Genomic DNA, 25677 nt, shown 5'->3' with positions numbered 1-25677 from the left:
AAACGCATGATAATAAAACGCATCGGACTCGGACTCAGTGTGTAAGGTGTCTGTGCGTAACCTTTTTTGTCGGGTGACTGAAATAACGCATACAAAAAAACGGACTCAGTGTGCAAAGACTTTATGTGGTTGATGTCATGTTCAGTTAATCATGTCTACTTGTCATTTTAGTTTTGGACTAACATTTTTATAGATTATCCATTATAATAGTCTACACACAGGACATCCTGAAGAAATGAAAGTAAAATGAAGTACAGGTCCAGGTCCAGGTACCTTTTAATACCTGCCATACATCCCCAAATATTGCTACTGTATATTGTACAGTTAAAAGTACAAATGTATAGCATCAGTTTTTCAGATGTATTTATGCCTATGTTTCAAACTCAATGAAGTTGCCCTGGTCAAAATGCTTTAAAAAAAGAAGACGAATATAGTTGTTGATGGTAGTGAATGTGTCTATAGATGTTTTAATGTCATTCCATTAAGCTCTATGCTAAATTGATCAAATGTGTTTTACTTCATTGTGCTCCAGTTCTGGTTAAATGGGTAATTTAAAGTATTTTTTTCCTAAGTTGTGGAATCTGTAGCTGATCTTTGTAAAGTCGGGGTTACTAGCAGACAGTCAGCGCCTTCTGTTTGCCTGTATGAAGCAGGAATACAGTTGCCTTATCTCTCCTGTGCAGTGATTTGACTTCATAGTGCTGTTTTTCTGCATTTCTGACATTTCATCCCAGTATATCTGTGGAGAAAGCTGTGTGCCTGAACCCACTGAAGAATTTGCCCTTTTAAAAGTAATTTTGCTATTCTGATAAAAGTGTATTGCAGACTGAAAATGTGATATTTTAAAACATTTGATGACAAGTTCACATACGCACACCAAGCTCAGCTTTGACTGATAAAAACTAAAAACTCTGTTTTGCTGATAGTGTTGACAGCAGAGTAGAGACTGAAAGAAAGACAGATTGCTGAGGTTGACTTTTCACCCCCTCTTGTCTCCACAGATCGAGAGGACCAATCTATTCTTTGCACGTGAGTATACAGCTTCCACTACTTTAAACGAATAGCAGCTTTTACATGCTTTGTATTTCCTTTTCCTAATTAAGATGTTCATGATAAAACCATTTTAGGTACCCAGACCTCACATAAGGTTTATGGTTCATACATTACTGTCATGCATGGCTTCTTTCCACTCAATATACTGTAGCTTCACAAGTGACTGTATATTCCCCTTTAATGTGTTTGTGCCTCTGCGCTTGACAGCCAGAGTGAGAGTTAATGGTTCATGGTTTCATTCTTTTCTCGTGGACACGATTTCTCACTGATACGTGGACAGAACTTCCTCAAATTTGGCACAAATAACCACTAGGACTAAAGGATTCATTTATGAAATTTGAAAATCAAAGGTCACAGTCAACATGGTTTTGGCCTTGTGAACACAATTTCTGCATATTGCCTTGAGGGAATTTCTTAACATTTGGCAAAATGTTCCCCCTTTAGATTTTGGTGGTTCAAGGTCTCAAGGGAGTTCTGTGAGACAAAAATGCATTTAGACTCAAGGACAAATTAATATGACTTTGGTAGGCCAGGGTCACAGTGACCTCAGGAAACACTTACTCAAGCCATCACTCAGGACTTCACAATGCAATCATGGCAAAATTTTACAAAAATGGTTCATATTCTACATGATTCTGGGCAAACAAGGATGTTACATGAAAGTGTGAGTGATGGAGGCATCCTACCACAAGGTGCTAATTCTTGTTTATGTCTAAATTCAAAGAGATTAGGCGATAATCATGTGTTTACCAACTGGTAGTTACAAACATGGAGCCTTGATAGTTATTTTAAACTACAGTATGTATGTTACTCAGTGATACTGATATTTCTGCTACACTGGCCTCTGATGACTTTTCCATGACAAGCATCCAAAGATGACAGGAATGTTGCAAAGAAAATGCCAGAGATGGTGTCAAGACATAAGCCATGCAAAAGCTTTGTTCCCCATCTTGTGTGAATAGTGTAATTTGTTACGCAACAATATAATTGTATTAAACAAATAATTAACTTGAATACAAAGCCTTTACAAACAAAAAAATATTGAAGTATGTTGTATTTAAAAAAGTAAGTTTGAATTTGAACCAAGAACTAACATGTTAATCAAATTAATTTAACCTCAATCCATGTAACTTAGTCCTAAACAAAGACCTTCATTTGCGGTACTGTACTGAATGACTAGCAGCCAAATTCAGATTTGTTGTTTCGGTATTGTGGCAATATGAATTTTACAAAATTGGGTAAATAGCCTTATGCATGATTTTCCATCTATGATGATAAATCCAAAATGCTCTCATCAACACTCTTTTGGTGTCATAGTTATTCATGAAGCAAGGCATTTTGTAAAGATAACCTAGACTACTGAGGGCAACAGGCATGCAGTGAAGTCACACCATACTTTCTGTGAGGAGGGCAAGATGCATGATCCCTAGTAGAGTTAGGCATGTTAGCAGTAATTACAGTTACCAGTATTGGTTATTCTGCTGTACTGAATTGTGTTGCTGCTGTTGCGCTAAAAAGATCATGTACTTCATCAAGGGCTTTTGCACTGAGGTGCTAAATTGCGAATCAATTGCAAACTAGCATGGAAACACTAAATGTGGCCTCACTACACATGATGAAGTCAGCACTCCCTGTTTAAATTGCTCGTCTTCTGAAGTGCAGGAGTTGAGGAATGTTACACCCAGCGGTCCAAGGCCAACAACAGAGACATTTGACGCAATCTCTCCGTGATTACCCTGTGTGTACAGTAGCCAGTGAGACACACTAACTCTTAACACACCACTCTGCCAGTGTTTACTCTCAGCCACATCACACTCGATCAGTTTGAAAGCAAAACAATATTTTGTGCATACTTGTGCAAATTTGCACTTACTGTAAAACCACAGGTATGTTCTAAATCTAAACTGCTCCCCAAAGTTTTTGCATGGCTTGGAGGACTTGAGAAGATTTCTTTCAGCCAGTGTATGACAGACCAGTGAAAAACAGGCTGAACATCTACACACCCACAGACCCAAGCCTGAAATTTAAACTGAAATTTAAAAAAAAAATGTATACACCAGTGTAGATTTTAAGTTTATAATGAGCATGTCTGTGATACAAGTAGTAGCTCACATATCGATATATAGGCTTTATTTCAAACAGTTTTGTATTTAGCTATTCTGAAGATGTCTCTTTGTTTTTTGCATGTGTTATCTTCTTTTCTTCTTGCAGAGGTGAGTCAGGAGCTGGCAAGACTGAAAACACAAAAAAGGTCATTCAGTACCTGGCACACGTTGCCTCCTCCCACAAAGGAAGAAAAGACCACAACGTTCCTGTGAGTATTTTCCATATGCATACTGTAACTGTAAGCCTTACTGCTTTCAGCTTTAATTTAAACATCCTATTATTATGCTCATGCTGATGGCAGATTTCTGTGAAAAATGAATTACCACCTCTATGCTCTGTCATACATTTTGTACACTACTGCAACTCCTTGAAGACCAAGTTATTGTTTTACCACTATAGAGATAAAAACAGTCACCTGTAGTAGGCAACATGGCTTTGTGCACCAGACCTATGTGCGCACAATCTAACAATTTGCATTTGTTTATCTGTAACAAACAGCCAGAATCACCTAAACCAGTGAAACTGCAGGCAAGTCTTTGTGTTTTGTTTTTTGTACACTATCTTCATGTGCATGCTACGCCAACATATTCCTGTCAAATAATATCTAATATAACAAATACCTGTTGATTGTGAGCCCACTGAGGTGAGTGTGAGCAGTCTTCATCAGTAATTCCAGTGGTATTAGTAATTATACTAAACAATTTTGTTAAAAATGCTTGAAAATAAACAAAAACATAATTAGTATTCACTTTCATCTCTCTCTGTCAGGCTCAAAATGCAGTTGTAAGTAAATTTTAAAACTAGCATGATTATTCAGATGCTATTGTTTTAAGGTGATGTGCCATCATGTAAATTTGCTTGCCGTTATTGTGATTCAGTCAGAAAAACATTTCACATGCATGTTTTTATTTGTTGTTGTAGTCACATGTTAAGTCTTGACTGCCACCTTGTGCTGTATGAAGCCTAAATAGAGTTAATATGCTCGCACAGTTAAGTGTTATGTAATCTGAGTCTTGGACTGTTAAGGTTGAGTTTCTTACCCGTCTGTCTTGCCAAGAAATGTCAGCTGCAAAAATCTACATGAAGCAAGGGTTTTGGTTTAAATTTACCAGCTGTACTGCAGTGATTTCCCTATCCTGGTCACCAGGACCCAGAGCCCAGCAAGGTAATCCTTGTAGCTGGTGACTGAATTATACCTGAGATGCAGGGTGCAAACATTTAACTACGTGTTAACCTAGAACACCAGCAGTAATCTGGGTCTTGAGGGTCAGGATTACAGACCACTGAGGTATTATAATAACACCTGTTGCTAATTCCATTTTCAGACTGCTAGAGTTCGTGCTTAGATTTGTGCTGTAATTAATCATATCAGAAATGCTCTGCGTAGACTACCGGTTCACTTGTATCCATGATTAATGCAATGTATTATTTTCCACAATAACAATTGAATCTTCCCATATCCTACAGAGTGGACCCCTGTTTTATGTGAGTAGTATGTAGTTTCTCACCTACTGTATTTCACTTCACTGACAATAAAGGGGTAATTTGCCCACTCTGTTGCCACCTACTGTTTAACAAAATTACCTGACTATTAACTCCCTAATGCTACCTGAAGTTGGATTGTAGATGATTTCCATCCACTTCAAGCCACCTGCTTCTAGTGTTGCATTGCATGATTTGTGCTGACTAATTTAATACCACTTTAATCTTTAACAGACAAATAGGCCCCATGACGCTGATGGATAGCATGTTTATTAGGTACCTAAAATGAAGGAAGTCGTAAACTTTCCCATGTGAGAACCTTGGCGGGTTATCACTACAATTTATATTTAGGGCAGGGTATTGCCACTAACTTCCTGTATGGAATCCGTTCTTAATCACAAGATCCAGATACAATATCAGTTTCGTTAGAGATATTTCAGTTATAATAATAGACATTTTGCTTGGATATGAATGCTAAAGATTGAACCTCTGACCTGCTGTATTATTAAGAACTTTAACGGTTTAATCATGAGTGGACATGCATGTACAAATCAAATTTACGTAATCATAACATTCAAAAGTGGTGTTATACTGATAACAACTGCATAGGTGGCCAGATATAGCACAACTGTATGTTAAATACATCAGACATAATATTGGATTAACCCCAATTAACAGTGTTGACAGATGTGTAACGTGTGTTAACAGCTTAGGCAGCTACACTGACTGGGTAAACAGAACTAAATCTGTTTTTAAGGTGCTGCCAAAGAAAGAAAAGAGCTTTATAGGTACAAGGTAGTACAGGCACTGGTATGAAGAGGTTATCAGTTGTTGTTTTGGCAACTCTGTGAACTGATTTTATTCAGCTACAACTCAGTAAAATTGCACACAATTGTCATCATAGATGGTGAAATGAACAGTTGGTGTAAATTTGCTAGAGCCTGTTAACACTGTTCATAGCATAAGTGTAATACATTTTCAATTTTTAAAAAAAGACCTAAAATTATCTAAAAGGGTGACTAAAATACAGAGCAGCAGTAAGCAGTAAATCATTTAGCTATACTGCTGGGCTTCATGTGCACTGCACCTGGCCATAATTGACTTGGTTTCAAATCATCAGTGCTTTTTATTTCACAACAAGATATTTAGCACATGTTAATGCTAATTATGATTGGAGAAGTTCACGGGGTTTAAAACTGGACCATTTTAATCACTTGATCTTGTGACCAATGCAACATCTTGAGCTTTGTTACATTAAATTGCGATCAGCCAAAAGGACTCTGGTGGTTCAAATGAATTCTCCACCTTGGCTTGTTTTTCTCCACATTTAAACTTTATGCCATGTTCAAAGAAGTCCACTCTTTTTTCTTGCTGTTAGAAAAAGGGACTTGTAATATCTCTCAGGCCCCGTGACCTCTGGAGCAGATGTTGAGCAATGAAAACACATCCACAACTGGCCTCTGCCTCAGAAGATTTAGTGTGACAGTTTTGGCTGATCCTCTTTGGCTTCACTCAATCTACTCTAAAATACTGCTTTATGGTCTGCCACACACACACACACACACACACACACACTTGTAGCTATATCCTGTAAAGAGTTTTCCATTTAAAAAAAAAAGTATTTGAAGGAGATTTTATTTTTTTCTCAGCTTCAAAAGCTTGGGTATATCTGTAGTGTTGACTGATAATGCTTATCACAGTTACTTAATAATTGGCCTTTCAAAGTAGAGGAGCCAGCTCGGTTGGCTCTCAGATGTCTGACTTACTCATTTTGTTGTAGGAATGTGGGTCAAACCTCTAATGCTGCTAAATTGGACCCCCCCTGGTGTTTGTAATCTGCTCTTTGTTTTTATGTGCGGACGGCAGACCACACAGATGAGCAGAGGTTGCCAATGAGCAATTTTAACTACCAAGTTGCACCCCAGGCCTGTGTTTATGTAGAAACAAAGGCTTTTGGTTTAAATACTCTGGCCTCTGTGCGCTTTGCGGCTGCTCTGAGACCTGGAAAAGAACCAGGTTTATCCTGTTCAGCCCTGCTTCATTCCAGCTGCTCAGAAACTCAATTAAAAGCAGCCCATCATGCACTCCTGCCAAAGATCACATTACGTGTCCCACATCAGTAAGCACAATGCTGATTCCTCAACTCCTTTTTGTGGAAAATGGCCCCCACATACCCTTCAGTGTATGTACCAGCTTTGACATAATGGGAACATTTTTCATGTAGCCACAAGAAGAGAAAAAAAAAGTGCAGAAGAAATTATTTTTCTCTCTGTCATCTTGGTTTCCCTCGTCATGACGAAGCCCACGATGTGTCTTAGATGGAAATATAGCAGGCCACCTGTCCAAACATCTGTATAAGTCGTTTGTTTGTTTCCTCAGCCACTCAAAGCGTCCAGTCTGACAAGAAGAAAGCCAGTGTTTCCGTGTTGCAAATTCACTCAACCCTGCATGATAAAGTGCCTATCCAGCTAAAAGTTTCCCCAGACTTTGTTTCTCTATCACTATAAAGCACTGCCGTCTTAGTCCTCCATCAACCAGAGCGAGGCCCAGACCAGTATTGATTTTCTCTGCAGTCTAAACTTCTGCAAATGGACCTGGTTGTGGAAGGGAAGAGATGTAGTTTAGGAGTAAACCGTGTTTGCAGAATTAGTGTATATTTTAGTCACTTGAGCAAGTACAAACACATCTTCTGCATTTTCATTCTTTTTGTATTGGTATGCATTAATGTATACTTTATGATCAGATCAAGAGCTGCTACTGTCTATCATTTACTTTCAGTTGAAATTGCTGGATTTGTTGAAACAACAGTCCAAAACCCATTTATGTTTAATTTGCCATTTTGTTGATGAGTTAATGAATAACATGTTTATCAGAAGTCACTGGCAATGGGTTTTTTTTTCTGTTTGTTTCTTTTTTGGGAAATTACCTATCATTTAGCTACTGATCAGATCAGTGTGGAACTTTTAATTAATCTGTAGTTGGATTTAAATCTATCTTGATGATTGAGTAGTCTTTTGATCATTCATTTATTAACTGCAGCACGTGTTTTAATTGTGATGTTTCATTATACTGATTGCTAAATGATGGGGTCGCATTTTGTCTACCTGGTTTTGCTTTGGATGAAATGACATGGTGAAAAACGCCCTCACACATTTTAGATTCTGCTGCAGATCAACAGACTCATTTAGCTGATTTGACGTTGTGGACACCTGCACAACAACCCTGAAAACCACTCAACGTTATTGTAACATGTTTTTCCATCACCTCACAAAAAACCTCAATATTATCAAGCTGATTTAGGACTTAATTTACTTTCGTATTAGTCTAAATATTTCCACATATTATGTTGATCTGCACGTCTGAATTACAAAATCTTGTTTTAGGTTTATCTTTATAAAACACACACCTGTTTTCTAGATTTCTGCTGCTTTTGCCTGCATGTTTGTGTTTATTCAGTTGTCAGTGAAAGCCACAATTAGTCTCAACATTTTCATCAGTCTTAACTTGAACATGTTAAGACAAAGGGCTGCTCTAACATCCCTCTGTTTTTACAGGGTGAATTGGAACGTCAGCTTTTACAAGCCAACCCCATCCTTGAATCTTTTGGGAATGCTAAGACAGTGAAAAATGACAACTCATCACGATTTGTAAGTACAGAAAAGTCATATTTATTAAGTGGGTAATCTCTGTACTCTGTTGTTTCCAATCAGTGTCTTAAAATATCTAAATCGGTGTTTGTGATTGTTACTGTCTGTGATAGCCTCCTCCTATCTCAGCACTATTGACTATTTATTGACAGATTATTTTTCCTTGAGAATAAGCAAGTGGGGCAAAACTGATTGAAAGTATTTCAATCATTCTGTTTTTCCTGTAAGCAATTACACGGGTCAGGCGCCTGTTTGTCATTAATAATTCCATTGATATACTAGAGTCTTTAAGACTGGAGACAACTCCATTCAGCAGACTTCTTAATAGTGATATAGGAAAACAGGACACGAGTAAAGCCCTGGCTTAAGTGTTTCTGTGGTAAATTAATATAAAATTCAATGGAAGGTTTTTCTCCAGTTATTGATTCATAAAATGTTGGCTCAGGTAAAACTTAATCTATATGGACAGTAAATATTACCCCCATTTGTCATCAATGAAAACTTAGTAGCACTCCTGTCATGTCATATTGCATGCCCCACGCAATCCAGAAAAACAAACCAATATGTACTCATGTTAAAATAAAGAAAGCATATGAACGTAGGAGAGGCCTCAGTGTGTGTTGAAGGAAAGTCATTATGTTTGAATTGATTTCTGTGTACCTTGTCTTGTGCATTTCCTGAACATTTGTCTTGTGTTAATCTCTGCAGGGGAAATTCATCCGGATCAACTTTGATGTCACCGGATATATTGTTGGAGCCAATATTGAAACTTGTATCCTGTCTCAAACAATTTTTGCTGACATTTCATTGCAATTGTATGTAATATATTTGTAAACAGGGCAGTCAGTCAGAACTGTGATTCTACATCAGACCTGCTCAGCAAATAGATTTTTATTTCCTTGACCAGTCTGTATCAGACTTATTGGAGAAATCTAGAGCTATACGTCAAGCCAAAGATGAGCGCACCTTCCATGTTTTCTACCAGCTACTGGCTGGAGCTGGAGAGCACCTCAGATGTGAGTAAACTGAACTTGAATGTATTGAAAGACTTGAAAGACGATTATACTCTATACAGGAGGGCCTTTTTCTTCTCCTCTGTCCGTCTACTGTCCAAGGCAAATATATAATTGATTACGTTATTCAGCATGTGTTCATCTCTAAAAATTAAATGTTAACACAATCTGTCACTCCCTCTTACACACTCTGCCATTTGATCATTTTAATTTGGAAGAATAACTGCAACTGTGTTATATGGTGTTTATGTACAGCACTAAAAATGATCTGTCATCATCATTCAAAGGCCTTCCCATTTTTCTGTCCACAGCGGACCTACTTTTGGAAGGGTTCAACAATTACCGTTTCCTGTCCAATGGTAACATCACCATCCCAGGACAGCAGGATAAAGACAACTTCCAAGAGACAATGGAGGCCATGCACATCATGAGCTTTGCCCATGAGGAGATTCTAGGTATACTTTATAAAACACCAGCACAAAACCTGCGAACGCATGAGTTTCTCCAGGAAGTTGCTCTCACTTGTAGTACTACTTGTTTTCTGTCTGTGGTATCCCACCTGTGTGATTATTTGAACATGGACTTAAAGCAAAGACCACACTCCTGTGTGATGAATAATAGGTGCAAAAAGCTTTAATGGTTCTTAGAAATTGTACCAGGTTAAAGTCATAATGACAGAGCAGTTCTGCTCACTTCTGTTCAATAATGCGACATAAGTGAACAGAATATGTGGGCAGCGTGGTGTAGTACCATATAATGAAATCATTGAAAAATGGTTGACTACCAGCACTACATACAGTACTGAGCTCTAGGGCTCTGTTGGCTTCCATCCTCATTATAGAGAAGGTAGAAATTAGAGTACAAATATGCTCTCTTGGAAATGTAGACAGAAGTTGCTGCCATCGATTCAAAACTCTCACCTCCTCCTCTGATGTTGGTCTGTTAGCTGCTACTGTATATCCCAAGTGCTAACACATAAATGACAGATAGGTTGAACTAGTCTCCTCAAACCACATACAGGACTAGTTTTATTTTTTATCTGGTTTTAATTCATCCAAACAGCGAACTAATGTGCAGGATAAACCATCAGAAATATGTTGAGGGATTGTAGAGTAGACTGGAAAAAAGAATCAGTCATGAGGTTCGACATGTTTGGTACAGTGCATCCCAAGGGAACAGAACATTAACACTGGATCATCTGATTACAATTTGAAAAGGGGTATTGTTTTATTTCACTTGGTTCTACATTAGTGAGTACTAATGTTATTACTTTGATATTTTCTCCTAAAGTGTTAGAAATCTGTGAGTGACAAACTCCAATGAAAACGCATTCCATCAAGGTTTTGTACCTTTACGGAGATGAAGTTGAGCCATGTTGATCAGGTTGGCTAACAGTCATGTGAAGCAAATCTGATGTCTGACTCTGGTAATTTTATTTTCTCTGCATTCTTATATTTGTAGCCATGTTGAAGGTCGTGTCCTCAGTGCTTCAGTTTGGTAACATTGTCTTCAAGAAGGAGAGGAACACTGACCAAGCCTCGATGCCTGATAATACTGGTAAGTACCTCTCTCTTGCACAAATTCACTCATACACACACTTTCACTCACTCACTGCAATCCTTTTGTGTCTGCTTGACAACCTTGTGGCTTGGAGCTCACAGGACAAGACACTCTTTTCCTCTTCCCATATATACTTCAATCCTTCTCCTCCCCTTTTTCCTACCTCCCTCACTCTGTCTCACAGTGATTTATGTCTGTTCTCTGCCCGAGCCTTGTCAAACTGCCATTAAGCCCCACATCATTATGAGGATTTACTCCTGAAAGAAATGAGGCACAGCCCTCCCGTTCCTCCACATGTGGCACAGCATACTTGGCACTCAAAGGGGAGAGACGAGGAGAGAGGATGAACCTAATGCCAATAATGCAGCTCCGCCAGATATTCCCAAATGTGACGAGCAGAATCCAGGGCTGAGGCAGATGTTGTTTGTTTTTTTTTTCTTTGTAGAAAGTTGATCTAGACTGGATTCTGCCTTTTCTGCTTTTCCACAAGCTCCAGCCATGTAAAATATTACATTTTCCCCATTGTATTTCACATGAAAGCTTAACATCTTGAAAAGATTTGTGATAAATTTTAATATTATTCAGCAATAAGAAAACATTACAGTTAACCTATTATCTTAGACCAACACTTCACTTATTGTAACTGATGTTTCTTGGGCTTTTAAGGTGGTCTATGAGAATGTCTTATAACTAACATTCTTGTTTGACTGCCTGGATACTGTCAAAATAACACAAGGAAAGATCCTCATCTCCTCATTACTCTCGAAAAATAAAGCATAGTTTCCACACATGATTTCTGCTTTTTGTTTTATTTCTCGGTTTGACAAAATAATTTATCATACCAGTGCAGAAATCGCTTCAGTTCTCCTGGTGTGTTCTGGCCACTTTTCATTCTGATTTCAACTAATGTTTCTTCCCTTTGTGTACTTTTCCACTTCCAATTTCCAGCTGCTCAGAAGCTATGTCACCTGCTGGGTATGAATGTAATGGAGTTTACCAGAGCTATCCTCTCACCAAGGATCAAAGTGGGAAGAGACTATGTCCAGAAAGCACAGACTAAAGAGCAGGTCTGCTGGATGTTTTTTTTCCCTTTGGCTCACTAACATGATTTATATCTTCTTTTGTTGTTGGCTAAGATCCTCAGTGACACTAATAATGATCTATCGAATAGAAAGGGAAATGAAGTTGGGCTTTTGTAATGCAGCTCTCTTTGATTATGAAGTAATAGAGTTACATAGTTGTATCCTCTCGGGGATCAGGTTGTAGAATTTGTTTTATATTCTGCATATAATATTCTGCACTTTGATGGTACATAAAAGTTTTTTTTCATCATCAGTTCAAAAGAAAATGACTGCAAAAAAAATAGTTGGCTCTCATATTAAAAAAAGACAGAGTCCTGTACATACTGTATAATTATGAAAACACAGTAGATGAGTCAACTACAAGAAATATCCAGTCACAGAGGATTCAGTTATGTCTGCCACTGCCCAGAAACAAAGTTCAAAATAATTACCACTTGTGGCCAAAACGGTGTAGTTGTGCTGCGCAGTTTGCTTTATTATTGTTATATATTGTACTGAGCAGAAGACAATATTAGTGCACCTGCTGTGAAAGCAGTCCAAATCATGTCACCTGTTTATGAATCATTCATTGACATTTAAAGTGCAGTACTCTTGCAGACTTCTGCTCGACAGTTCGATGGATTCAGGTTTTGCTCCAACAGTTTGAGAGAGTCTGACTCAGAGAAGATATGGAACATTAACAATATGCAGACTTGCCAAGATGAACTTGTCCATTTGTCCAGGCTTGAGTAGATTTTACTTGTAAAGGTTTGGCAGCGTGTTTGAATCCTACTATCCCACTGACTTAGGGCCTCACATGTTTAGACCCACTGCTTGTTCAGCACACACACATTTTTTTTATCATCTTTCCATCATTCCTCTCTTCCTTTATTGTGTCACCACTCTTCCTCTCTTGTCCTCTCTGCCTCCCTCCAGGCTGACTTTGCTGTCGAGGCCCTGGGTAAAGCAACATATGAGCGTCTGTTCCGCTGGCTGGTCCATCGCATTAACAAAGCCCTTGACAGAACCAAACGACAGGGAGCCTCCTTCATTGGTATCCTGGACATTGCTGGTTTTGAGATTTTCCAGGTTTGGATCAAAATCTCTCTCTTTTTTTATAATCTCTGAATAAGACAATATGTGCAATTGGGGTTTGAGGAAATAATTATTTTGTTTGTTGGTGTTGGTGTTGTTAGAGGGTATACATTTTTGCCTTGATTTTAAGAACATTTGAATGAAAAAGCATTGTTCTGTGTCTTCCTCCTCCATTCCAGTTGAACTCCTTTGAGCAGCTGTGTATCAACTACACCAATGAGAAGCTGCAGCAGCTCTTCAACCACACCATGTTCATCCTGGAGCAGGAGGAGTACCAGAGGGAGGGCATCGAGTGGAGCTTCATCGACTTTGGCCTGGACCTGCAGCCCTGCATCGACCTCATTGAGAGGCCGGTCAGTCTGAACCCTAACTCTAACCTTTTAACTAGTAACTGAAGCACAGAGATTGTTGAAAATACACAATATGCCACTCTCAATACATGAGAAGTCACTTTTGCAATACGATGGGCTGTATTCATTGCTCATCTGTTCTTCTTTAGTCTTAGTCTTTTTCTTTAATTCTGTCTCGTGTTGTTCCTTCAGGCAAACCCTCCAGGTGTTTTAGCTCTGCTGGATGAAGAGTGCTGGTTCCCCAAAGCCACAGACAAGACTTTTGTAGACAAGCTGATCCAGGAGCAGGGCACACACACCAAATTCCAAAGGCCCCGTCAGCTCAAAGATAAGGCGGACTTCTGCATCATCCACTATGCTGGCAAGGTACGCTGGTCTAATCCCCTTCAAAATCACACTCAGCAGGTTTCTGTAACAGCTTCATTGAAAACAAACAGTTGTGTGTAGTTGCTTCTTTTCAAACCTGGAAGTCCACAACTCACAAATCTTCAAAGGAAAAAAAAAGAAGAAAAAAAAAAAGATTTATCTTGGACATTACAGTTGAGCAGTAAATCTCTTATATCCTAAAAACCCCTCACCAGAAGTAATTATGTAAACAATCATAGCTGTTTCAGGTGATACTTATTGTGTGATATATAGTATGTGATATTTTTTATGCACTTGGATATTCAGTCACTTCAGTTCATCATGAACTGGGATGTCAACACTACATAATCAAAGCACTGATTGAGTTCCTGGAAGAGTACATTTAGTACATTTACAGTACATGGGTGTGAGACATGACTTACCCCTAAATCACTTGACTACACAAATCATGTGTTGGACCAACTTATTTATTTCTGTCCACTTTCATATTTTCCAAGCGATCTCTTTACCTCCATGATCTTCTCCTGTAATAATCAAGTGAAAGATTTCTGCCTGTCAGGGCTGTGATAAAGTAATGACACATGGTTCTCCTGTTGGGGGGTCCTAGAGAAGTACTGAATCCTTGATTTATATGACATTATATGGGAGTGAATCTGGACATTGTCAGTGGTGTTATGCAATAGAAGAAACAGCAGCATTTGCCTCACAGAGAGACCAGCTGAGCAGCACATCTGCTTGTCATTAGCTGGAGTGTCGTTTTACACCAGTCACAAACTTTTGAGGTCTAATAATGTCGCTGTGGAGAAAAAAAATAAAACACTGTGAAGCTGTTGTAAATGTTGTCAAGATTTGTTTACGCAAACAATTAAATGATGTGTACAGTCTGAATCATTTCAATAAGACAGACTTACAAATATGTCTTTAAGTTTTGCCTTCAAGTGATTCTTTCTATGTTTATATTTTTTGATAATGTTCTAAACATGGTATTAGATCCCAATAACTTGGTCTATATTGGTTTATCAAAAAGCATATTGTTATTGGTTATATAACCTGATAGGTAACACTGCATGGAAAGACATGTCATTGTTAGTGACATTATCATTATCACTGAGTTCCACCACTCAATTTTTACAGGTGGACTACAAAGCCGATGAATGGTTAATGAAGAACATGGACCCTCTAAACGACAATGTGGCCACTCTTCTGCATCAGTCAACGGACAAATTCATAGCTGAGTTGTGGAAAGATGGTATGTAACTGCCTTTTTATCTCCAAAAACTTAACTCCACACTAATGCCTTTATCTGTGTACACTATACATCCTATGATATTCATTATCTGTTTGCTTTTCAGTTTACAAACTCTCACTCAACCATACTAACAACAGCTGCCTGCCTTGTTGTCTCAGGCTTGTATGTCTATGGTTTCCAAGAAATAATGTATCATGGCCTCCCCTCCCTGTCTCTTTCTCTGTTGTAGAGATTCAGACCATTCAAAGGGCTTCATTCTATGACAATGTCACTAGTCTGGAAGAGCCAGCAGGTGAATGACTGGGTCGTGCTGTAGCAGACCTGGGCCAAAATATTAATAGCTGAAAAATGAACAGTGTTGACTCTTGAAACGACACTGCTCAAAGTCTGGGGAGACTAAACAGAAATGCTCTCCGAGCAGGTTCACCTCTGTATTTGTATATTTTTGCCCAGATCTGGCTCTATGGTTCATGCTTCAGCCGGTACTGTGTTTGCCATAGCTACAATGGCTCCCATTTGCTTCCAGGCTGCATGGCTAATGTCTGCCAAAAGCAGTAGTGCCTATATCCTAGATGAGTTGAAGTAGCATAGATTCAATAGGTCCCTGTAGTTCAACCAATGTGCCTTAATTTGTGTCAGTGTTTCTATGGGCCAGCACTGGTCTTGTGATCTTTATATGGTTAGCAATCCTGACGCAAGCATTCAGGATGTAGTGCAGCTGTTTGGAGTCGTCATTGCTAATTTCTGATTGTGTCCCTCCTCTGTGATGTTATACATCCAGGAGCAAATTAAGGATTTGAAGCTTGACTGAAGGATTTTTAATGATGTTAATTTCCCGCCTTCCTCCTTCCTAGATAGGATCACAGTAGCAGGGAAGTGAAACCAGATGTTGCTCTTGGTATTTGCTTTGGCTCTGAGCACAGACGTCAGTGCAGAAGGTCCAGACAGCAGGCCATTCATCACTTCAGTTCAAACTTCAGCAGTGACTCATAATACTTGTAACTTTAATTTTGCCACTGGGATATTAATAAGTGACATGGTGTATATTTATTTCAGTGTTAAGTCGTAACTCATGTGCTGGGTCATTTTGTTGAGCTGTTGTAGAATAGTTCTGCTGACAGAAGTGGGAGAATATAAAGACGTAACATTTGTTGGATAATTCTGGTGATATTCAGTATTTTTCCTCTGTCAACAAATTCCACAAAAAGTCCAAAACTAACGAAGTGATCCAGTTAACAAGTGTTGTCATTGTTGTTAAAGGCTAGGGAGGCAGCTTTTTTTTGACAGTATTAGGCAAAAACTTACACACTAACCTTGGGGATAATGTAAATGAAGTGATGTGAAAAAAGATCAGACGTCTGCGTCTCCCCTAGGCTCTGTTTTCAGCCTGCAAAGAATCTACCCGTGACGGTTGATTTTGACCAATCACAGAGCAGCAGCCCTTATTCGTATTATTTGGACGTTTTAAAACGTAAGAAAGAGACGTTTTTTCTCTACTCGCTGCTCTGGCTGAGGGGATGAGAACCGTGTGGACTCAACTCAAAGCTTTTTTCTAGATTTCTGCCTCCCTTTCCTTTAAATCCTGATATACTGTCCAGAAATGACAAAAAACTGATTAGTCAGCCAATATTCTGTCATTACAGTGAACAAGGGCACTGTATTTTATTTGAGTTGGTCCCACCTACTTTCTTAAATAGTCACTGCCGTATTAAATGCATACATACCTGTAAGTAGTCCCCAAAAACAGGTAATTCCTTCCTCTTTTGAGTAATGTTTTCTTACCATGTTGGTGCAGGTTTTGTGTTATAAACAGTAATATGTTATATAATATACAGTAGCTGCCATCAAGCATTGTTTTTCATTCAGGTGGACCCGAGAAGAGCTTTCAGGTCTTGCAGACATTGATTTGTATTGAGTCATATTAAAAACAAGGTTCCTCCTTCTAACGTACCACAAATTGCTGTGTATGTAGGAACTAATAGGCTTTATGCTCCATCTCCATCTGCAGACGCTAATGGTAGTGGTAGACGTTAATGTTATTAGACTGCTGCTGTTTGATAAAAGTGTGTCATCTTGTCTCTTTCATCCATCTGCACTTGGTCATGTAGTTACATTATGTCACTGTGTTACAACCAGTGAGGGTGTGCTGCTCTGTGTGCTATTCGTGCACTGACAAGTTTTCTTTCTCCCCTACAGTTGACCGTATCGTTGGTCTGGACCAAGTGGCAGGAATGAACGAGACAGCTTTTGGTGCTACCTACAAAACGAAGAAAGGCATGTTTCGCACAGTGGGGCAACTCTACAAGGAGTCACTGACAAAACTCATGGCCACACTGAGGAACACAAACCCCAACTTTGTTCGCTGCATTATCCCCAACCACGAAAAAAGAGTAAATATTTAAAACTTATTTGAAAGAAGCTGTATGTCAACCAGCAGAAAGTGATGGGCCTGTAACTTTTTAAATTATATCGGAGACACTATGTACATTACATGGATTATCTCCTCTCTATAATATTCAACACACATGATGCATTAGGATCCAATTAGTTGTTTTAGATGAGAGATGAAACTGTATGTAGCAGTTAACACATTCATGTATCTCTTCCTTGTTATGTCTTTTTTGCCTTCAGTCTGGTAAATTAGAGCCTCACCTGGTCCTGGACCAGCTGAGGTGTAATGGAGTCCTGGAGGGGATTCGCATCTGCAGGCAGGGTTTCCCCAACCGCATCGTCTTCCAGGAGTTCAGACAGAGGTAACAAGCAACAAAGAAGCTTTTTGAACACGGCAATTCCATTATACACAAAGGAAAGATTGGCTTCATTACTTTTCTTTTGTTTGCAGATATGAGATCCTGACACCCAACGCGATCCCCAAGGGATTTATGGATGGAAAACAAGCCTGTGAAAGAATGGTAGCACATTTGTCCTATCACTTGCAGTAAAGCAGTAAACACAAGTTTTAGCAAAAGAGATGGCATAGAGTTTTCCCCAATCCAAATCATGAATCAAGGAAACAAGTCAATTGAGGCAAATGCTGAATTTGTAGTTTTGGGCTGGCTGTATGCAGATACTTGATCATTATAACTGCTGCTTAGCAACCACTGTCACAACTGCGTGACAATGACATTCAATCACTTGCTTTTGATTGTAATGCTAAATTATATGTCAGACTTGACAAGAAATATTTCCTTTCTTGTTAAGTTGTTAAAATATGAGGGTGACCACAGGGACCACAGGCCACAGGGTTTTTTTCTCACCAACTCTGTGTTCATTTTATAGATCCGAGCCCTGGAGCTGGACCCCAACTTGTTCCGCATTGGTCAGAGTAAGATCTTCTTCAGAACAGGTGTTCTGGCTCACCTGGAGGAGGAGAGAGACCTTAAGATCACTGACATCATCATCTACTTCCAGTCTGTGTGTCGCGGATACCTGGCACGCAAGTGAGTCTCAAATCTCTGCATTTCTGGGGTGTATACTGTACATATAGCTGTATTTGGATAGCCAAGATGTACAGTAATCCCATTGTCAAAAAGACAAACAAAAAAAACTTGTCATGAATGATCTACTCAGCCCCAAATAGCAGTCACACAATGTTAGCAGCTAGCTGGTTAATGTATCTATTTAGTGGCTGAAGAACCAGATATTGTATTTCACTCAGGAGTTGGTGGGGACCAAAGAGGAGCTAACAAAGATCTGACTTTGTCAGATGGCTGACTCCAAGTATCTTAAGCTTAAATGATAAGACTCCGGTGTCCAGAACTTGTTTTTTGTTGCGTTTCCCCAACAGGCAGAAAATATCATTGCAGACTTAAAAACAACAAAAACACTGGTGTGCTCTTACATGGATTTGTCTTCTCTTGTTTATTTTTTTTTTCCAACAGGGCCTTTGCTAAGAAGCAGCAGCAGTTGAGTGCACTGAAGGTCCTCCAGAGGAACTGTGCTGCTTATCTGAAGCTACGACACTGGCAGTGGTGGAGGCTTTTCACCAAGGTGCCGTTATAAAACCTACAGTCTATGTATAAAACACACTTTTAACACTAGGTGATAAACTGTTGTAGTACAGTGACAACATCACTAGCTAACATCCCTTTGAGTCAACCAGATCCATTGAGAAAACATCAGGTTGCGCATGCATCTGCCGTGTTGGTAAACAAATAATCCTTCTATAAGAATCTCTCACACGTTCTTCATCAACAGGTACAGTTTGCTCTATTACCAAGGAATTTCAGACATTTAAACTTTCTACACTGACTTGAAAAAGGAGCTCAAACATCTACATTTCCATGGCAACTAAGCAAACTCCATCCACTCGCAAACCATCCTCTAGAACAAGCCAGCAAACGGATGTTGGGTCAAGGTTTTTCTAACTTACAGTATCAGAGCAATAGTATTGGAGTATGTGTAGTGTTGGTCAGCACCATGAGGGACCGTTTAGTAAATGTTTTCAAAAGCTTTTTTATTTGTTTAGTCCATTTCTTAGCAGCTGGGTCCAGGTCATTTTGATTAATTAATTCATATTCCTGGAAATTGTTATTAAATGCAGCAGTGAGGGGTTCTGATGCTGTGGTGATGTCCATAAATACTAACACTAAATAAATAGTCATTCATTTTATTTCCCCTGCCTTCCCCTGCCCAGTCTTCCAGTGAAACTGTGAAAATGGTATTTAAGATTAAGATTAAGACATTTTAAACAGGCAGAGGTTCACCCCCCACCCTTCTCTCCCTCTCTCCCTCAGGTGAAGCCTCTGCTACAGGTAACCAGGCAGGAGGAGGAGCTGCAAGCCAAAGATGAGGAGCTGATAAAGGTGAAGGAGAGACAGCTTAAGCTGGAGAATGAGATAGTGGAGATGGAGAGGAAACACCAACAGGTACCCCTGCCCTAACCTTAACATGTAATCTGTTAAAGTGAAGGATTATTTCAATTTGTGAGAGGAAGTAAGGAGGATAAGAAGTCTAGGTTTAAACTGTTTCCTCTCTCCAGCTCGTCGAGGAGAAGAATATTCTAGCAGAGCAACTCCAAGCAGAGACGGAGCTGAATGCCGATGCAGAAGAAATGAGAGTTCGCCTGCTTTCTAAGAAGCAAGAGTTGGAGGAGATCCTTCATGACCTGGAGTCTAGGGTGGAGGAAGAGGAGGAGAGGAACCAAAGCCTTCAGAATGAGAAGAAGAAGATGCAGTCACACATCCAGGTTTGTACAGTATTTTGTAGACACACAAATTAGGTCAGAATAAAACTACCACATTCAGGTGCTAGTGTTACTTGGTTTATGAAAAAAAGGTTGTACGATTCTGACTATATTGGTACTTCAACAGGACCTGGAGGAGCAGCTTGATGAGGAGGAAGCTGCTAGACAGAAGCTGCAGCTGGATAAAGTGACAGCTGAGGCGAAGATCAAGAAGATGGAGGAAGACATTCTGCTGCTGGAGGATCAAAACTCAAAGTTCCTCAAGGTGAGAAGATTATATGTACTGTAGAAAGATGGGAAGATAAAATCAAACAAGAAGCAGAGAGTTCTTAAACTCTTAATCATTGAAAGTAAAGCAGTGATGACATGGATATTTTATTAATGAAAAAATGAAATTCCAGTACCAGTATTAAAATAGAACACACATTGATGTAAATCTTCACAACTTTTTACTTTGTCTAAACCACACTTTGATTTTAATTTACAGGAGAAGAAGCTGCTGGAGGACAGGATTGGTGAGATGACCTCCCAGCTGGCGGAGGAAGAGGAAAAAGCAAAGAACCTCGGCAAGGTCAAGAACAAGCAAGAGATGGTGATGGCTGACCTGGAGGGTGAGGATTGCCACCTAGCTCCTCTTCTGGCTTTTATTTGTGTCCATGAATGGGAACAACATAAGGACACAATGAGTAAACAATAAATATTCTCAGTTAAAGAACAACTTTCGACAAAGGTCAGATATAGGACATGCAGTATGACTGTCTGTGAACTGGGTAAATTTACTGTTTACAGTTGTGATTACTTAATGCACTGCAAAGCAGTTCATCTAATTACTTGTAGTTGTGTCAGGCTGTTTGAGATTAAGTGTGTGTGGTTTGTCACATTCTGTGACCTTTTATAACCCCTCTAAACTCATTGCTTTGCCAATTCACTTCTTGAGATGAACTCTTACCAAAAGTGTATTTTCATTGGCCTTGTTCTATTTACCATGTTGTTTATTTAATTGTTTTATATGTTTGACTTGTGCCTCCCTTCAGAACGTTTAAAGAAGGAGGAGAAAACCCGCCAGGAGCTGGAGAAAGCCAAACGTAAACTGGATGCTGAGACGACTGACCTGCAGGACCAGATCGTTGAGCTACAGGTCCAGATAGAGGAGCTGAAGATCCAGCTGACCAAGAAGGAGGAGGAACTGCAGGCTGCTCTGGCCAGGTCAGTCAGAGACATAAGGACAAACAAAATGTCAAAACTAAAAAACTTTTTTTCTTTTTGTTTATGTTCAGCTTTTTTTCTCATTCCTCTAATCCATCTTCTCAACCTTTATGTACCTTAGCAAACAACAACATCAAAAATAAATATGGTATCATGACATAATTACTCATCAAGAAAGGGAATCTATAAAAAGAAACAATTTACTGGAATTGAATCAACAAAATTCTTGTAATCAGGGAGATTCTTATACTTTTTTTGTCATATGACCCCAGTATAATAACTGAGCAAAAATAGCCTCAGAGGAATTCCTCTTTTTTGCTTTTAAGTGGCTGGAAACCCCAAAGATAGCTATTTTAAGCTTATAGGCATTAATTGCAAGTACAAAAATAAACATCTGATGATAATAAACCAATTTCATATAACATTTGGTTGTACAAAAGTATAATGTGCTAAAGGATACTCTACACTCTACACTGAATTATATTTAAGCCAGTATTTTGCAGATGTTTGCAAACTTGCCTCACTTGCAAACCTTGAACTGCTCTGGTAAATCTCCATTTGTTATGTTTCTCATTTTCAGTGTACGGTATATATTCCCACACATCCTCTCAATAGAGCCCATTTCCATGACAACTACACTTCACTGCCGCACAGCTAAGTCAATAGATCTACTTAAAATAGACATTCAAACAAAGACAGGACAGATGAACACAGACAGAGTCAACTCAGAACTCGACTTACAGCTAACGTCCTCCTCAGCAGCTGCAGCCAGCACACGTCCACACTTCATCGCTGACTCCCAGCTGCAGTGTTTTCCGTCATGATGTCGGCTGTGTCCTTTCATCATGGTGGTAGCCGTGTCTTATTACAGGCAAATTGATGTTGATTGATGCTCTCAGTTCTGGGCTTTGCACTAGTGTTCCCACATGGGGCAAATGGATGAAATCAGGCTGTCAGGCTTGTTAACAGTTTCTCCTTCACTGTGAACTGTTTTTTTTTTCTCATTAGGAAATGTTTGTATTGTGGCCAGTGTCTTCCCATTCTCAACCCGGCATCAAAATGTTCCTCCTTATTTTCCACACTTTTGGCCATATTGAATTACTTCCTTTATTTACCAGCATATGACCACATGCAGCTGTGTTGTTGCTCAAGAGTAAGCTCAGATCGTTTGAATGTGGCTTTCAGTAATTTCCTCCCATCACCAGGACAATAGTCATGATACAGCGGGCGATGGAAAATGTCTGTCTCACTCATTTCACACACAGAAATCATCAGTTTAGTCACAGCTTCGGATAATTAAGCTTTCATTACACTTGATGTGCCTCATTTTAAATTCTGCAGCTATTCTTAGAGCAATTATATTATCTTTGTTTGGAGAAGAGGGAATTGCTTTATTATGGGGATATGGGAATCATTAGTGCCTTTCATCAAAGTGGAGCACTGTGTTAATTATTAAACAGAATTATTATGACATTCAGTGTTTAATCTTCATAAGTGAGGTATGAAGCCAGCATGAGTTTCACTTAGGCTCTCTACCACTGTATGTTCCTGTGACAGAGTAGGCACACACACACACACATGCACATGCTTTTGTTTAGGCAGCTTCAGCTGTGAACAGTTAACTACACTGCCACCATGTGTGCACTATTGGCCTCATTTAATCCTTAAAAAGACCATTGCTGACTTGCTGTTCATTTAGAGTTTTTCTGAATTGCTAAAACAATAAATTTCATTCTCAAACCAAATCATCAGTAGGTTCAACCAAATTATTGAATCAATCAGTCTTAAGAGAAAACCATTTCCCCTGCTGTGACACACATTTCAGATGTCATTTCACACATTTTCACACACTAAGAACTTTAATTTATGTAGCGCCTTTCAAAAAAACCCAGGTCACAGACTGAAGAACTCTGAGGGCTGTGGTGCTGAATTGCTGGGACTGCTTTACCTGCAATAGCTACTAACTTTTTAATCCTTTATGTCAGAAGAACCTAGAGCAGCCTGGTTCACATCGACACTCAAATACACACCTGCAAACTTAAAGGACCCAAAACTTAATTTAACCATCCCAAAGCGGCCGATTTACTATTAACAGAGCAACTGAAAAGTGCCTGATGAAATATAATGAAATGCTGAATATGAATGAATGAACATCTTTAAAAGAGCGTCTATAATAACATAAGAGCAACATTATAACACATGTTACAGCACACGTTTCACCACTTAGATACAAACAAATCAAAACTGTTCACATTTACTAATAATGTGATGAAACCAGACCAGGTCAGAGTGCTCCTTGCATTAGACGTCTACTTCAATGACAATCAATCAAAAATGCAGTAAGGTCAGCAAATGTTTAGAGTTAATTTAATATTCATTTGGTAAGATATTCAGATCTTGATGAAGTTCTAAGCTGAGGAGATGTTTTCATTGTTGTCATTAAGTTGAGCTGTTAGGGTCAGCTTTGTAAAAAACAATTTGTGCTCTGTGTCTTCCTCCCCAGGAGTGACGAAGAAACCGTCCAGAAGAACAACGCCTTGAAGCAGGTTCGGGAGCTGCAGGCACAGCTAGTTGAGCTTCAGGAAGATTTGGAGTCAGAGAAAATATGTCGAAGTAAAGCTGAAAAACAGAAGAGGGACCTGAGTGAGGAGCTTGAGGCTCTGAAGACAGAACTGGAAGACACGCTGGATACCACTGCTGCCCAGCAGGAACTCAGGTGCTTGCTTACAGCTGATCTGTTGCCCACCCCCCATTTCTGTATGTGACAATATACCCTGACTGCCTGCTCAGAGGACAGTTCATTTGGATTTAATTCAAACAATACTAGCAATGTTTTCATACTGTACCTTCAAGCTGTCCATTTAATCATCTCTCTTGGGTCTAAACTTCAGGACAAAGCGAGAACAAGAGGTTGCAGAGCTGAAGAAGGCCATAGATGATGAGAGCAAAAACCACGAGGCCCAGATCCAGGAAATGAGACAGAGGCATGCAACAGCACTGGAGGAACTGTCAGAGCAGCTGGACCAAGCCAAAAGGGTGAGTCGATTGTGCTGCTTGTTCCAATCATTATATCCCAATCTACGCTCTGATCATTTCATAGAAACCTTATAGAACTACAAATGTGAAATCTTAACACCATTACTGTTTGTCCTGTGTAGTTCAAAGCCAACCTGGAGAAGAACAAGCAGAGTCTGGAGAATGACAACAGAGAAATGGCCAGTGACGTGAAGAGTCTGCAGCAAGCAAAGACAGAGTCGGAGCACAAGAGGAAGAAACTGGAGGGCCAGCTGCAGGAGTTTATGGCCAGGACCACGGAGGCAGAGAAGGCCAAGGGGGAGCTGGCTGAACGTTCACACAAACTCCAGGTAAATACCTCCACAAGTTACACACCTGGATGTTTTATTTTAAATTAATTGACTTACAAGAACAACAACTATGTTTTGTGACTTTAGGTCAATATTTTTGCTTTGCTGTGGATTAGTTTTTTGTTCATCATCATAACCCTATATTTGTCTTTTGTTAGACGGAACTGGACAATGTTTCAGGTCTGCTGGAGGAGGCGGAGAAGAAAGGTGTCAAACTGGCCAAGGAAGTTGACAGCCTGAACAGTAAACTGCAAGACTCAGAGGTGAGAAAGACATCAAAGCATTTCCAGTCTCACGTAAGGTGAAAATGCACCTTACATGAGATGTAACACACAGGTCTCCTTGCTTTTCTTTTGTCTGATCATCATTTCTGTCTGTGCTCTGTTGTGTAGGAGTTGCGGCAGGAGGAGACGCGTCAGAAACTGAACCTGAGCGGCCAAATCCGCCAGCTGGAGGTGGAGAAGAACACCTTGATGGAGCAGCAGGAGGAGGAGGAGGAGGGACGACGCAACCTAGAGAAACAACTGCAGTCAGTGCAAGCCCAGGTACAATTACACACAATAAACATTAATTAGATAGGTTTCATCAACATGCATCCACAGGGCACTTGCAATATAGTATATATATATATATATAAGTAGGGTTGGGCACCGAATAGTTCCTAACGTCCGGTTCCGGAATCGTTAAGAAGCCGTTTGAATTTCGATCCTTTTTTTCGGTTCCTAAATGTCCGCACTAGTCTGTTTGTTTTACTCCGCTTGCACTAGTTTGAAGTAATTTGACCCGCCCCGCACCACCGCATCTATTTTCACAACCCTCCCCGCCGCTATTAAACGTCAGACAGCGGCTTTTTACTTTGAAAGGGCAGACAGAGGCGCTGTGTTGCCGGTAGCTTGTCAGTGTGGAGCTTGTGAGGAGTGGGAGAGTCACAGTGCAGCG

The 25677-nt window shown here is 39.6% G+C and overlaps 1 protein-coding gene across 4 annotated transcripts in view; it reads left to right on the top strand.

The window, feature by feature from the left end:
- Positions 1–25677, top strand: part of myh10 (myosin, heavy chain 10, non-muscle) — a gene marked incomplete at both ends in the record, with an annotated part of 52707 nt that overhangs the window by 20736 nt on the left and 6294 nt on the right. The window contains 29 exons of one of the 4 annotated variants that reach the window (XM_083996003.1): positions 1002–1029; positions 3265–3367; positions 3658–3687; positions 8196–8288; positions 8997–9060; positions 9206–9304; positions 9613–9756; positions 10763–10858; positions 11810–11928; positions 12859–13011; positions 13197–13370; positions 13560–13733; positions 14868–14982; positions 15212–15274; positions 17179–17372; positions 17614–17735; positions 17825–17894; positions 18262–18422; positions 18864–18972; positions 19719–19850; positions 19964–20170; positions 20295–20432; positions 20655–20778; positions 21202–21373; positions 23877–24089; positions 24265–24409; positions 24532–24738; positions 24897–25001; positions 25131–25283. In XM_083996003.1, coding sequence (XP_083852129.1) covers positions 1002–1029; positions 3265–3367; positions 3658–3687; positions 8196–8288; positions 8997–9060; positions 9206–9304; positions 9613–9756; positions 10763–10858; positions 11810–11928; positions 12859–13011; positions 13197–13370; positions 13560–13733; positions 14868–14982; positions 15212–15274; positions 17179–17372; positions 17614–17735; positions 17825–17894; positions 18262–18422; positions 18864–18972; positions 19719–19850; positions 19964–20170; positions 20295–20432; positions 20655–20778; positions 21202–21373; positions 23877–24089; positions 24265–24409; positions 24532–24738; positions 24897–25001; positions 25131–25283 — 3707 coding nt within the window. Of the gene's footprint in view, positions 1–1001; positions 1030–3264; positions 3392–3657; positions 3688–8195; positions 8289–8996; positions 9061–9205; positions 9305–9612; positions 9757–10762; positions 10859–11809; positions 11929–12858; positions 13012–13196; positions 13371–13559; positions 13734–14867; positions 14983–15211; positions 15275–17178; positions 17373–17613; positions 17736–17824; positions 17895–18261; positions 18423–18863; positions 18973–19718; positions 19851–19963; positions 20171–20294; positions 20433–20654; positions 20779–21201; positions 21374–23876; positions 24090–24264; positions 24410–24531; positions 24739–24896; positions 25002–25130; positions 25284–25677 lie in introns of all 4 variants that reach the window. The other 3 variants (XM_083996005.1, XM_083996006.1, XM_083996004.1) reach the window with 3 other exon arrangements.

The sequence above is a fragment of the Trachurus trachurus genome, assembly GCF_905171665.1.
Source record: "Trachurus trachurus genome assembly, chromosome: 1".
NCBI lineage: Eukaryota > Metazoa > Chordata > Actinopteri > Carangiformes > Carangidae > Trachurus > Trachurus trachurus.
Note: the sequence above shows the minus strand (reverse complement) of the source record. Positions and strands in the feature narration are given on the sequence as shown.